The sequence below is a fragment of the Schistocerca cancellata genome, chromosome 1 (assembly GCF_023864275.1).
Source record: "Schistocerca cancellata isolate TAMUIC-IGC-003103 chromosome 1, iqSchCanc2.1, whole genome shotgun sequence".
Classification (NCBI taxonomy): Eukaryota; Metazoa; Arthropoda; class Insecta; order Orthoptera; family Acrididae; genus Schistocerca; species Schistocerca cancellata.
In genome coordinates this window covers 865,132,804-865,146,206 of record NC_064626.1, presented here as the reverse complement: position 1 = coordinate 865,146,206, position 13,403 = coordinate 865,132,804, and the positions used below count along the sequence as shown (strand labels likewise).

Genomic DNA, 13,403 nt, shown 5'->3' with positions numbered 1-13,403 from the left:
CCAAACACACATGCACCCCCCACCCCCCACACAAGCACACGTGTACACACTCGCGTGTGCACAGACAACACATCCAGAGATAACACTGAACCTTGAACAATGGAGTAAGCTCACTTTGTTCTACAACAGATGAATATCACCTTGCATTCATAATGAGATGCTTCCATTCTGAGGTAGTTCCAAACATGTAAAAGAGAAACAGTTCTAAAGGTATTGTGACTGTTGGTAGATGGACTTTTCCAGGGCAGTGGCACATACCTGAAACCTCACTCTATCCATCACTAAACTTTTATGATTGCTGTAATATGTGCTTGGATCATAATGAAACCATCTAGAAATAAATTAGTACAACTGACCTAGGTCACTAATGTGCTAGCATATTCCCGTACTGGTTGTAGACGGTACCAACACTGACTCTTACATTCACCAGCCCATATGGGACATTCCCATATTCCTTGTAAGAGACATTCACGTCGCTCCTTGGATTCAGAAGCCCATGATGTGACGGCTTCTTGCCTCATTTCTTGTACATGACGTTCACACCATCCCTCAGATTCAGCAACTTACGAAGTGCTGGCTCATTCCCTGATTCCCTGAAAGTGACATTTGTGTCGATGTTCACATTCACTTGCCCAAACTGTGGTGACACATTCCCACATAACCTGTAGTCAATGAAATGATCGATAATCTGTTATTTCTTCATTACAGTTTTGCTTTTTACCGTGTCTCTGCTTAATCTGATCAAAAGATTTCTGTTTTGTTTGAGGCATATTGACAACAGTAACTGATTGCCATTTCAAGAAAAGGGACTGTCTGACAACTGATTGATTCTCAACTGTTTTACATTTATGACCCCACAGAGGACGTTAATTGTATCTTTGGTACTCAACCACGTGGCATGATCTTTGGACTGAAACATTACTGGCTCCCTGCAGCACTCATTCTCACAATCTGCTTGACACAGTGAACAATGCAAGTACAAGGCAGTTTTGTGTTTCATACTGATATAGTAGAAGGGTAACTTACTCCCACTTATTTCCACAGAAATAATGAGTCATATGTATTCCAAATTTGATTGTAAATTGCTCCAGGTATTCCTAGAGTTCTGCCTTTTTGCCCTTAACCCAACCTTGGGGATTGTACGGGTGTCTTACTGTCATAGTAAGTCATGTCTGTGCCAAGCTGAGTAGAAATTACTTCAGGCATTACAGAAATACACTGATATTTCACTGGAATTGCACCACCACCCCTCGGTGTGAACCGTCATCAACAAGCCTAGTGACACTGAAAACTATGAATCTGATACTAATTCAACTGAATATTTTGTTGGGTTCTCACCCCACTCCTGTTAGGGGTACACTACCCGACAGATTTTTGCACGAAGAACTATACAAATAATGATTCATGAATATAGAAAACTTGGTTGAACTGTTCCAGAAGTTCTTCTGTTATTCTACTATATCACCTCCTTTTCACATCCACCCCAACGAGAGGTAGGTGCTTCTTGCCCCCATAGTGCTTTTTTCAAGACAGTAAGTGATTTGTGTACCATACTTGGTTCAAATGGATCCATTGGTTTAGGAGGAGAAGTGGAATCTATGTATGCACATACTTGCATACAGGGTGGACGAGAAGTCTCTGTACCTGCTAGTATCAAATGCTAATACATTTTACATGTGTCTTAATGATTACCCATAACAAGTTGTCAGGTGTGGTGAGGTCAATACTTCTTTGTGGCCATTTCATGGGAGCTGGCGTTACTGATGAACCATGACCTATCCACTGTCCTGGAAAGTGTTCATTAACGAACTTGTGCACTGCAAAAGCTTAGTCAGCAGGTGCTCCATCTTGCAGCAACCATATGTGCAAAGTATGCTCCAAGCAGACATTGTTGTCCTCTGTATATCTTGTCTTCTTCCTTTCACTCTGTGGCCTGTCTTTAACACTGCCAAAAGCAAAAGCACATCCTTCCCAATCCAGAAGTGATGCCTTTCGTGGAGGAGCCTTATTAAATGTTCCAAAATGCTCCTGTAATCTTTCTCACGGTCTGCCCTGTGTGGTGCTGTTCATGACCCATACACTTGTCACTAAGTGCTTCTTAATAGTGTAACTGTGAATGCTCATATCTGCAAAGGCACACCATTTAAAACTCAACTGAGACTACAAAAACATTTGTAAACATGTATTCCAACAATCGATAAGAAGTAACATAGCTACCAACCCGCATAACAACATTTAATAATAAACAGGGGTTACAGGAGTACGTGGACGTCTTGCCCACACTGTACACACATACATACAAATGTACATAGAACGATTTTTTTTAAACATATAAATGTAGCAGAAACAGGAACAACCAACTACATTTCACTGGATTCTAGGACATGGAACGGCCAGCTAAATGGCAAGCAATAATTCATGACTAAAAAGAGCATTAAATTAATAATTCTGAAGCAAGGTTTAAGATGTTTCATTCATATCAGCATGTATAACTGCATCAGCATGTATAACTGCATGATCAAAAACCTAAGATAGTTTAAAATTTTCAGAGAAAACACTACATTGTTTAGAAAACTGAACAGATAGTTTCAAAACCAAGCTAAATAATTATGTGAACTGTGTGCTGCACGTTTAATGAAAAGTAATAATTAGAATCTAACACAAAACGGCAACTAATCAAATGTTAATTTTTTTAAAGACACATCTGGGCATTTAAGAAAAGCTTTTGTTATTTCTTTGGTATTTCAACAAGCTTCTGGATTTCATGAGGAGCAACTGTTGTCTGATGAAGTGAAATTCTGTCGCGAGTTCACCTAATGAACCTTATCAACAGCATTTTAGACTTACACTCCTCCAATATCCAAATCATCTTAGTCACTATTGAAACATAATATGCATACCTCAGGTTTGTTGTGAGTATCGACATCGAGAGGAGATGCAAATTGACACACAAGTGTGTTCTGCTTTCTTATGACTGAAAACAAACAGAGAGAGATGTATCCCACTGAAATCAGCTGAAAAGAGGTAAATAATTTGACACACATCATCAATAAATATTAAAGTCTAACCTATAGGGGTGTTCAGTAAATAATGCAATACATTTTATTTTTCTAGGCCAATTTACGTTGGAAAAAATGCAGAATTTGATTTGTGACATCGTGAAATATTTTGTTGGATGTGGTACATGTAGCCTTGAAAATGAAGTCTGCAACCGAGGTGCATTCCACGCAGAGATGTGCCACCAGGCTCCTTTTGGCAGGAAACCGGACATAACAGGTATTTAAAGGCACTTGCAGAATGTCTACGGAGACCTGGCACTGAGCAAAGGCACGGCAAGTTGTTGGCCAAGGCACCTCATCATCGCAACAACGTCATGCAAACCTGTTCGATCTCCTGCGTGCCGACTGGCCGCACACATCTGCGACTCCTGCAATTTTGGAATGAGCGGACACTCTAATCGAGGCAATTGATGGATCATAATCAAACACCTCACTTCACAACAGGATGTCCCTGCAGATAGGGCCAACACTCTCATCCACCAGTTGGGATACTTGAAGGTGTTTGCTGCTGAGTTCCTGGACACTTAACAGAAGATCATAAACAGCAAGGAAAGGCACCAAGATGTTGGCTCCAACGACAACCGTTACAGTGGAACCATGCAGGCTTACACGCCTTCCCAATAGATGGTATAAGGCTGTTGCATTGAACAGATTTTATATTGAAAAACACGGTTTAGTAGGCAAGAGTGGGGAATAATATGGTGTACTGGAATCCTGAATAAAACCAACCTGCTTTTAGAAAAAAAACATGTATTGCATTACTTACTGAACGCTCCTTGTGTTATATTTAAAATGAATCACTAGGATATCACTTTCATGCATCAGTAGTTGAACAAAGACAGGACATTTAAAATTACTGGCTAATTTTATAACGCTATATTTTACGAAAACTGCCACTATCTCAAATAGAAACTGCAAATGTGGACAGTACAATATTACTGCATATATGCCATCTATAGATAAATATGTGCAGTATTGTTCTTTCTGGAGAATGTAGCAATGTTGCCAACTAGTTGTACCTGGTGTACTTTCAAAGATGAACAACAATCAACTGCAGCTTCACTATCATTTATATGACAATCTGGACATTATGCTCCTCATATGACACCAATCCAACTGGGAGATCACATGTGAGATCGTAAGTGAATATGCAGTTGACAAAGTATGTGAAAATTTGCTACAGGGCCCAGAAAAATGAGTCTTTCAGCTGTTGCACAAACATAAGTGTTATGGTAGCAGTTGACGAGAATGCTGTACAAAGTATAACTTAATGATCATGTAAAGAGGCAAGAATTTTATACTAATTCTATAGTTATAATTGAGTAGTGTTTATGAATAATAAAGTGACAGTCAATTTACCTGGATAAGCCAACTATGTTCAACTATGGGGATCCGATAAACCAGTAGCTACATTGAGATTAAATATGACAGCTAAACAATGAAGCAGTTTTGTGTACTTTCTACAAGATATAATGTGCCAGTTCTGGTCACATCATTTAATTTGTGTACACCCTTTTGTATAAAAGGAGCATTATCAGGCAATATTTGTTTTGTTTGTAACACAGCTTCGGGATTTTTCACCTATCATTGTTTTAGTAGCATAAAGTAGAGCTGGATAAATGACTAAGTTATAGCTAACATTCTTTGTTAACTGTGAGATGACAGTGGATATCAGTAACTTCATTAACTTAAAAAGTCAGTTGTTTTCTGTTTGAGTTCTCTACTAAATGTTGAAGTATACATTTTTATACCAGATAAACTAAGCCTGTAGTAATCCACATATAATTCCCCTTTTTTTTATTTCTTCTCTCATACTTTCTTGTTTAAGGTCCTTTCTAATATCTACATTCCTTACTCTGTCCATTCATGTTTTTTCCCTTAACTGCTCTGAGAAATTCCATTTCCCTTGCATGCAGGCTGCTCCAGTGCCTTTCCGTCATTGTCCATGTTTCTCCTCCATAGGTGACCATAAGTAAATAGTAACTCTTATACATAAGGAGTTTCGCTTTTTCCTTATTCCAAATCAGGTGTTTTATTTGTTTGTCAGAAATTGCCTCCCTTCTGTAACCTCCTATTAATTTTGTTGGTTATTCTTCCATCATTACATATTTCACACCCTAAATAAGTGAAACTGTCTACACCTTTGAGGAGTGTTCCATTCAAAGTAATATTCCCATTGACACCTTTGTCTCTTCCAAATACCATTACTTCACTCTTATATTTATTTATTTTTAATCCATACCTTTACATTATTTCCTTCCACACATCAAGCTGTAACTGTACATCTACCACTTTATCGCCCCATATTACCATATCATCTGCAAATATCATCTTTTTGTCTTTTTCTTTTACTATAACTACCTTATTCATTCCCTCCATCACAACATTAAAAAGTGCAGGAGATAGAATACTTCCTTGTTTAAATCCTTGTCTTATTTCGAAGAATTGTGTCATCTGTACATTGCCTTTATTACATTAATGTATCCATCTTCTATACCTATCTTCTTCACTTCTTCCCACAGCCTTTCCCTGTTAACCGAGTCATATGCCTTTTCTATGTCTATAAAAACAATTATCATCCTTTTGTATACTCCCAACTTTTTTGTATCAGTTGATAGAAAATATCAGCTTGAGTGTGCTTCTTCCTTTCCTAAACCCATGCTGTTCTTCACTTAGCTCCTTTTCTCTTTTCACTTATTCAATTTAGTTTCCTAAACCCATGCTGTTCTTCAGTTAGCTCCTTTTCTCTTTTCACTTATTCAATTTAGTAAAATTCTTACAAAAATATTGGCTGTATGATTCATAAGGGTTATTCATCTGTAGTTTTTACAAAGTCTTTTAATTCCTTTTTTGAAGATGGGAACAATGTCTCTTCTTCTCCAACCGTCAGGTACTGCACTATTTCTCCACACACTTGACAGTACTCTACACAGCCACAGCATTCCCACTGGACCTGCTGCTGTTATCATGTCCACTGATACTTCATCAGGTCTCCATGCTTCATTTTTTCTTCTAACTACTTGGATTGTGGTATCATCCCACCAACTTGTCTGTCTTACGTTTTTATTTTCAGATGTTTCACCACATACTTTTTGTGCTCTTACGACTAGGTGTCTTTGAATAAACTCCATTCTTTTTCTACATTGTAGAAAACTTCTTTTGGAAATTTTTGTGTGATTAATTCTCTATACTTCTCAGCACTTTCGCTCTCCTTCAGTTTCCAATCCCATATCCTCATCAATTTCTTCTATTTTCTATTTTTCACACATTGATTCATTTTCCATTGTCCCACCAGTAATCTATGGTCTCCATCTACACTCACATTTGGAATTACCTTCACATTTGTTGTTTTCTCTTCCCATTCCCTATCTACTAGAATATAATCAATTACACTCTTGGTTCTTCCATCCCAACTGTATCTGGTGATAACATGACTTTCTCTCTTCATAAACCAACTGTTTGCTATTTTCATTCCATTCCTCTGGCACAAATCCAGAAGTTTTTCCCCTTCTTCATTTCTGCCTCCATATCCAAAACATCCTAATACTTGCTCAAATCCCTTTCTGTCTTTGCCTACCTGTGCATTATGTAATTCTCTAACTCATTTTCAAAGTCCATCTTCTCTTCTTCACTACATTCCACTTGAGGTGCATAAATCTGGATAACTTTTAGTGTTTCTTTTTGGAATCTCAGGTTTAAGATTATGATCCTTTCTGATATATATCTCTCACTTTCAATACAGTTTTGTACATTCTTATTCACCATCACTGCCACACCATTTCTTCCACACCTATTATTCCGCACTCCAGTACAGTTTTCCTCCTCCTCTCAAATTCTTCTCACCTTTTCCCTTCCATTTCGTTTTGCTTAATCCCAAAATATGTAACTTTCTCTCTGTTAGTACATCTGTCATTTCTTCCATTTTTCCACTGTGGGTTAGTACATTAAGGGTGGCAATATTCAGGTTATCTTTTAGTCCATTTGATTTCATCATCTTGTCCTGATGAATATCATCAGATCTCCCATCATTTGCACCAGTACTTAAAGAAGTAGTTGGGTCAAATCCTGAGTGGTTCGTTCCGAGGCTCGTCTGTGTTTTGAAAGCAATATATGAAGACTTTCCTACTGGCTTGCTAGGCCGAACGCAAGAAAAGATTTTCTGTTGAGGTTGTCTCCCTTAGCCTTTGGAGTTTCTCCTCCATCACAAGGCAGTGGTTCCCTTCTAATTTAATCTCCAGAAAGGAGGGTTGCCTCATCTGCCAGTTCGCTGTTCCATAGTCTTTCCTCTATGCCATCACTGCCATTAAGGTCTTCACCCGTAACCCTGGGCATGTGTTCTGTGTTATACCCCAGGGGATTGGGTCCCTGCCTGAACTCAGCCATCGTATCACTGCCTTTGATTGTGGCACCATACAAAATCATTAATCCGGCTCCAGGGAGGTAGGGTCCCCTTCCCTATTCCTCCACTGGGGTAATTCCTGTCTGGTGCATCCATGTCGCAGGGGTGGGCATCCTACACTTCAGTAGGTGGCAAGAAGTAACTGGGATAACTTTCCTAATTATCGCAGGAGAGCTTCTGTGAAGTTAGGAAGGTAGGAGATGAGGTACTGGCGGAAGTACAGTTGTGAGGGCGGGGTGTGAGTCGTGCTTGGGTAGCTCAGTTGGTAGAGCACTTGTCACGAAAGGCAAAGGTCCCGAGTTCGAGTCTCGGTCTGACACACAGTTTTAATCTGCCACAAAGTTTCAAAATCAGCACACACTCCGCTACAGAGTGAAAATTTCATTCCGGATACCTAATTATTATCTGGAGCTGTCATAACTGATTATGAGTGTCATCATTTATTTTAATAACAACAGACACCGTGTTTCAATTGTTCATTGTAATGCACACTTCAACTTCTATCAAACTATTTGGCCTTGCATACATACTCACCATACAGTATTTGTACTTCCATGTCAATAAAAGCTTATTTTTAACTGGGATACAATTACTGGGGTTCAATATTCTTACTGCTATGAAAATAACCCTTCCTGGCATTGTAACAATTTCAGAACATATTATCCTTTCTTAATTCTGATTAATGTGTAATTTGATGCTCAATCCTCAGTCACAAAAATATCGCATAAATGAGTCGACAGTCAATCTGTAGTTCAGTTACATGTCTTGGGTGGTATTCTGTGGCACTACACTAGATGGAGAAAATTAATAGCAGCAGAAACTTCTACCACAATAACAGAATTACAAATTAATTTATAAATGCAGAGGATCTACAATGAAGATTTATTTTTATGGTGAAATAATAGAATCTTCACACGCTTTCAAAACTTTCTGCCTCAGTTTCAAGAACTAAATTATAAATTATGTTTTGACTCACAGCTCAGAGGAAACACTGTCAATTTTCTGATCTTGTAGATACCAGAATGTTAGTCAGGCACAATTCAGCAGATACTTGAATTGGCTATTAATAACCATAATATTTATTATAATGACATACTAAACTCTGAATTGTACAAAATGTGGGGCTACTGGTACCATCAGTAGTCTCAGTTCGTCCATGGGGATAGCCTCAGAGGTTAATATCAATTTCCTTCATATTATAAATATTTCACTTGTAAAATTTAGTCAACACATGATGTTCCAGTACAGTACATATTAGAAGTGAGACAGAATGTTAGATTTGTTTCTCAAGACATACAATACTGTCATACATCACCTCTGACCTTTCTGTACATCAAACATGCCACCAAGTGACACATGCACAAGATGGGGTCATTTGACAACCAATCAGTATTCTCCACACTTTTAGGAACTATGGACTTACAAAAGAGGAATTTGACAAGCAATGTCCCAAAGGCACACCTGATTCAATGCAATCATATATGTACATGAAATTTGCCTGTAGGGTGTTGTGGTTGGTTGGTAGCAATATCAATACATTATTGAATTACTATTATTAATGTGTGATGTAAACTTAAAACTTTTCTAACAGTTCTTCATGATACTGAAATTTTTCTGTCTGAGGTTGAGTGCAATGGTCTCTCATTTGGCTCTCCATGTTATATCTACAGTCACCCTTCAACTGAAAAAAATTAACTTAGATGAGGAAATTGGAAAATATGTGTGACACAGACTAAACAAAATCTGTTGAATGAATTACGGCTCTATCGGATTCCATAAGATATATGAAATAGATGTGGACATAACTACCAGTAAGATACAAATGGAAGTCCAAGACTATTGATTTTCTGCTGCTGTCACGCTTACAATTGAATTTTGGTACCTTCATAGAGCCTTTCTGCCTGTATTAGATCATGCCAGTTTCGAGCAAAATCTACTGTGGTCATAATTTCTTTCAGCTGACTATTCACCATCAAAGAGGTCTTACCAGGAACTGAGAGACTGTAAAGTTTTACTGCCTAGAAAACCACTGTCTTTTCTTTAGTGCACCATCCTCAAAATGTTGGTCCATCCACTACTACACCCCTTCTGCAGATCTCTTGCATCATCCTACACTTCTTGTATCTGTAAAGACATATAACTTTCTTTCTCCACTGATGTCACGAGAGCCAGACCAACCGTACAGAAGGCAGCATATTGTCAGTAGAAAAGCAGTAACACCAGAAAGGGTCAGTCAGAAGAGCTCTGTCACTTTGAATGTGGACTGGTCAGTGGATGTCACCTGAACTGCATCTGCATCTCCATCTCCATGGCAGAGGATACACTGTACTACTACTAGTTATTTCCTTTCCTGGTCCATTCAGATATGATTTGTTCTGTGCATTACAATAACAAGTAGTAATTCTAAGAACACACATTATAATCCAACGTTCAATGAGCATACTACTTCGTCCCCCTTAAAACCAGTGCAATGATTGTGCAACCGAAGCTGCAGAGCAAGGGTAAAATGACTGTGGACTATGCCTCTGTATGAGCCCTAATTTCTATTACCTTTAAATATCCACCAGTGACATTTCAACCGTTCTAAAACTGTTCAAATAGAGTGTCGGTTATATGATTGAGAAGTGGAAACACATAGGAAGGAACACAACTAGCCCAGGCAGACTTCATGCACTAACAGACAGGGACCTTGGAGCACTGCGGAGGGTTGCTGTAAATAATCACACGAAATCAGTGGAGGGAATCACTTGTGAGTTACGGAGTGCTACCAGCAGTCCATCTAGCACAATCACTACGTGCAGGGAGTTAAAAAGAATGAGGTACCAAGGTCGAGCAGCTCCTCGGAAGCCACTTATTTCTGTTGTCAATGCTTTGCGATGCTTGACGTAATTTAAAGATTGATGCCACTGAACAGTGGATGATTGGAAACAAGTTACTTGGAGTGCTCAGACACATTACCTGCCACAACATGCAGTGTTAACAGTAAAGTATGCAAGAAACACTGTTTTTACGGTATGACAGTGTTTATTGTGGTTATGATGTGGTAGCCTTATTGCACTGGCAAAACTGCTAAATGTGGAAGGATATGAACACATTTTACAGCACTGTGTACTGTGCTCAACAGACACACAGTTTGGAGATGATGGTTGATTGTATCAGCATGAATCTGCACCCTTCCATAAAAAAATTCTCTGTGAAGCAATGGTTTTTGGACAGTAACAATCCTAAAATGGACTGGCCTGACCAGAATACTGACCTGAAGTCAATGGAACACCTTTGGGATGAGTTAGAATGTTGACTTTGCTCCATACTCCAGTGTCAATGTCACTACTTTCTTTGGTTTGGGCTCTTGAGGAAGAATGGGTGGCCATTCCTCCACAGACATTCAGACACCTCACTGAAAGTGACCCCAGCAGAGTTAAAAGTCATCATAAAGGTGAAGGGTGGGCACACCCCATATTAATGTCCATTAATAGGTGTCCAGACACTTTTGATGAGATAAGTGTACATCAGTATGCTGCAAGCCAGAGTACAGCATGTGGCAGAGATACATAAAGTACAAGTATCTTTCAATGATTTTTTAAATTAGTGTTGGCAGTAATGAATGACTTATGCTACACTTGGCCCAAATTTCTGTAACTTCGATTTCACGGTCATTATGTGGGTTTTAAGATGGATGAAGCAGCATGCTCGTTGGTCACTGGCTAATAATGTATGCTACTAGAATTATTATTTGTCATTGTAATGCACAGAAAAAATCATATCGTTTTAACTTCTAGCGGCACAGCAAAAATTCTTGTCAAGTACAATGGCTCATTGCTCAAAAAAAAAATGGTTCTGAGTACTATGGGACTGAACATCTGTGGTCATCAGTCCCCTAGAACTTAGAACTACTTAAACCTAACTAACCTAAGGACATCACATACATCCATGCCCGAGGCAGGATTCGAACCTGCGACCGTAGCAGTCGCGCGGTTCCGGACTGAGCGCCTGAACCGCTAGACCACCGCGGCCGGCGGCTCATTGCTGATGAAAGTGTCAAACAGTCTATCCCCCCCACATCCCATATTTGCTAGCATGAGACTACAACTACGATGAGGGTCAGCCACCATTTTTGCACCAAAGTAGTTTCTCTGACAACCGGTAAGACCTGTATTTTGCAACTTTCATGACGTGACCTATATATACACAACACTGTCTCAGAGAGAATAATATACTGAGTTTTGTATTTTAAGAATTCTTCAGTCCAACCTCATATCTGCACCAATATACTATAAGCACAAAATTTTGTTCACTCAGTGGAATGGTACTGAAAATTTCCAGAAAGTCTGTAACTACATCATCTTGTGCTCTGCTCTCGATAGTTTTCTTCATCTCGTAGATGTAAATGTACTAGAGTTTCACGTGATCAGTGCTTGTGGATTCTGTACTGATTCCAACAAAGGAAATGTTGGGTTAACTGAAACAGTTATGATCCATAAGTATACAGCAAATGGATGTTCTTGCTGTAGTCTTTCCACTCTTCACTCAAGAAATGCACCAGCATGGTATGTAAATTCAACACCACTCTTTTGTACTGAGAGACCAACCACTTATTATATTTTCCAAAATATTACTGCTTATTTCAGGGCAGTAATAAAGAAAATACCAGTTCTCCTTTAACTGATGTTGCCAAATAGCTGACACACTCAATCTGGATGTAGTTGCATGAACCACAACCAGGAAGTGCATCGATGAGCTGTTGTGAATTGAAGTTATCACCAGAGTATTCAACATGTCAGAAGTTCACTCTGAAGAAATTTGTAAATCTTGAGGATCATGCCTGTGATCTGAAATGTCAATGAATTAGCGGTTCTGGAATGACGAATGTGGACGAGACTGTATCTATATTTTTACGCAGATACTCAATAAATGAATACACTGCATTTTCGAAGATTGAAGAGTTATGATAATTGCTAATACCTGGCTCTTTTATATATATATATATATATATATATACCTAAAAACAAAGATGATGTGACTTACCAAATGAAAGGGCTGGCAGGTCGACAGACACACAAACGAACACAAACATACACACAAAATTCAAGCTTTCGCAACAAACTGTTGCCTCATCAGGAAAGAGGGAAGGAGAGGGAAAGACGAAAGGATGTGGGTTTTAAGGGAGAGGGTAAGGAGTCATTCCAGTCCCGGGAGCGGAAAGACTTACCTTATGGGGAAAAAAGGACGGGTATACACTCGCACACACACACATATCCATCCACACATATATGTGTGGATGGATATGTGTGTGTGTGCGAGTGTATACCCGTCCTTTTTTCCCCATAAGGTAAGTCTTTCCGCTCCCGGGACTGGAATGACTCCTTACCCTCTCCCTTAAAACCCACATCCTTTCGTCTTTCCCTCTCCTTCCCTCTTTCCTGATGAGGCAACAGTTTGTTGCGAAAGCTTGAATTTTGTGTGTATGTTTGTGTTCGTTTGTGTGTCTGTCGACCTGCCAGCCCTTTCATTTGGTAAGTCACATCATCTTTGTTTTTAGGTATATTTTTCCTTCATGGAATGTTTCCTTCTATTATAACCATATATATATATATATATATATATATATATATATATATATATATATATATATATATATATATATATAGAGGGAAACATTCCACGTGGGAAAAATATATCTAAAAAGAAAGATGATGAGACTTACCAAACAAAAGCGCTGGCAGGTCGATAGACACACAAACAACACAAACATACACACAAAATTCTAGCTTTCGCAACAAATGGTTGCCTCGTCAGGAAAGAGGGAAGGAGAGGGAAAGACAAAAGGATATGGGTTTTAAGGGAGAGGGTAAGGAGTCATTCCAATCCCGGGAGCGGAAAGACTTACCTTAGGGAGAAAAAAGGACAGGTATACACTCGCACACACACACATATCCATCCGCATA

The 13,403-nt window shown here is 38.9% G+C and overlaps 1 protein-coding gene across 1 annotated transcript in view; it reads right to left on the bottom strand.

Moving 5' to 3' along the window:
• LOC126189517 (MLX-interacting protein) overlaps positions 1–13,403 on the bottom strand; it is a 401,730-nt gene that overhangs the window by 186,618 nt on the left and 201,709 nt on the right. Inside the window, exon 3 of the mRNA XM_049930949.1 lies at positions 2,901–2,974. Coding sequence (XP_049786906.1) covers positions 2,901–2,974 — 74 coding nt within the window. The remainder of the gene's footprint in view (positions 1–2,900; positions 2,975–13,403) is intronic.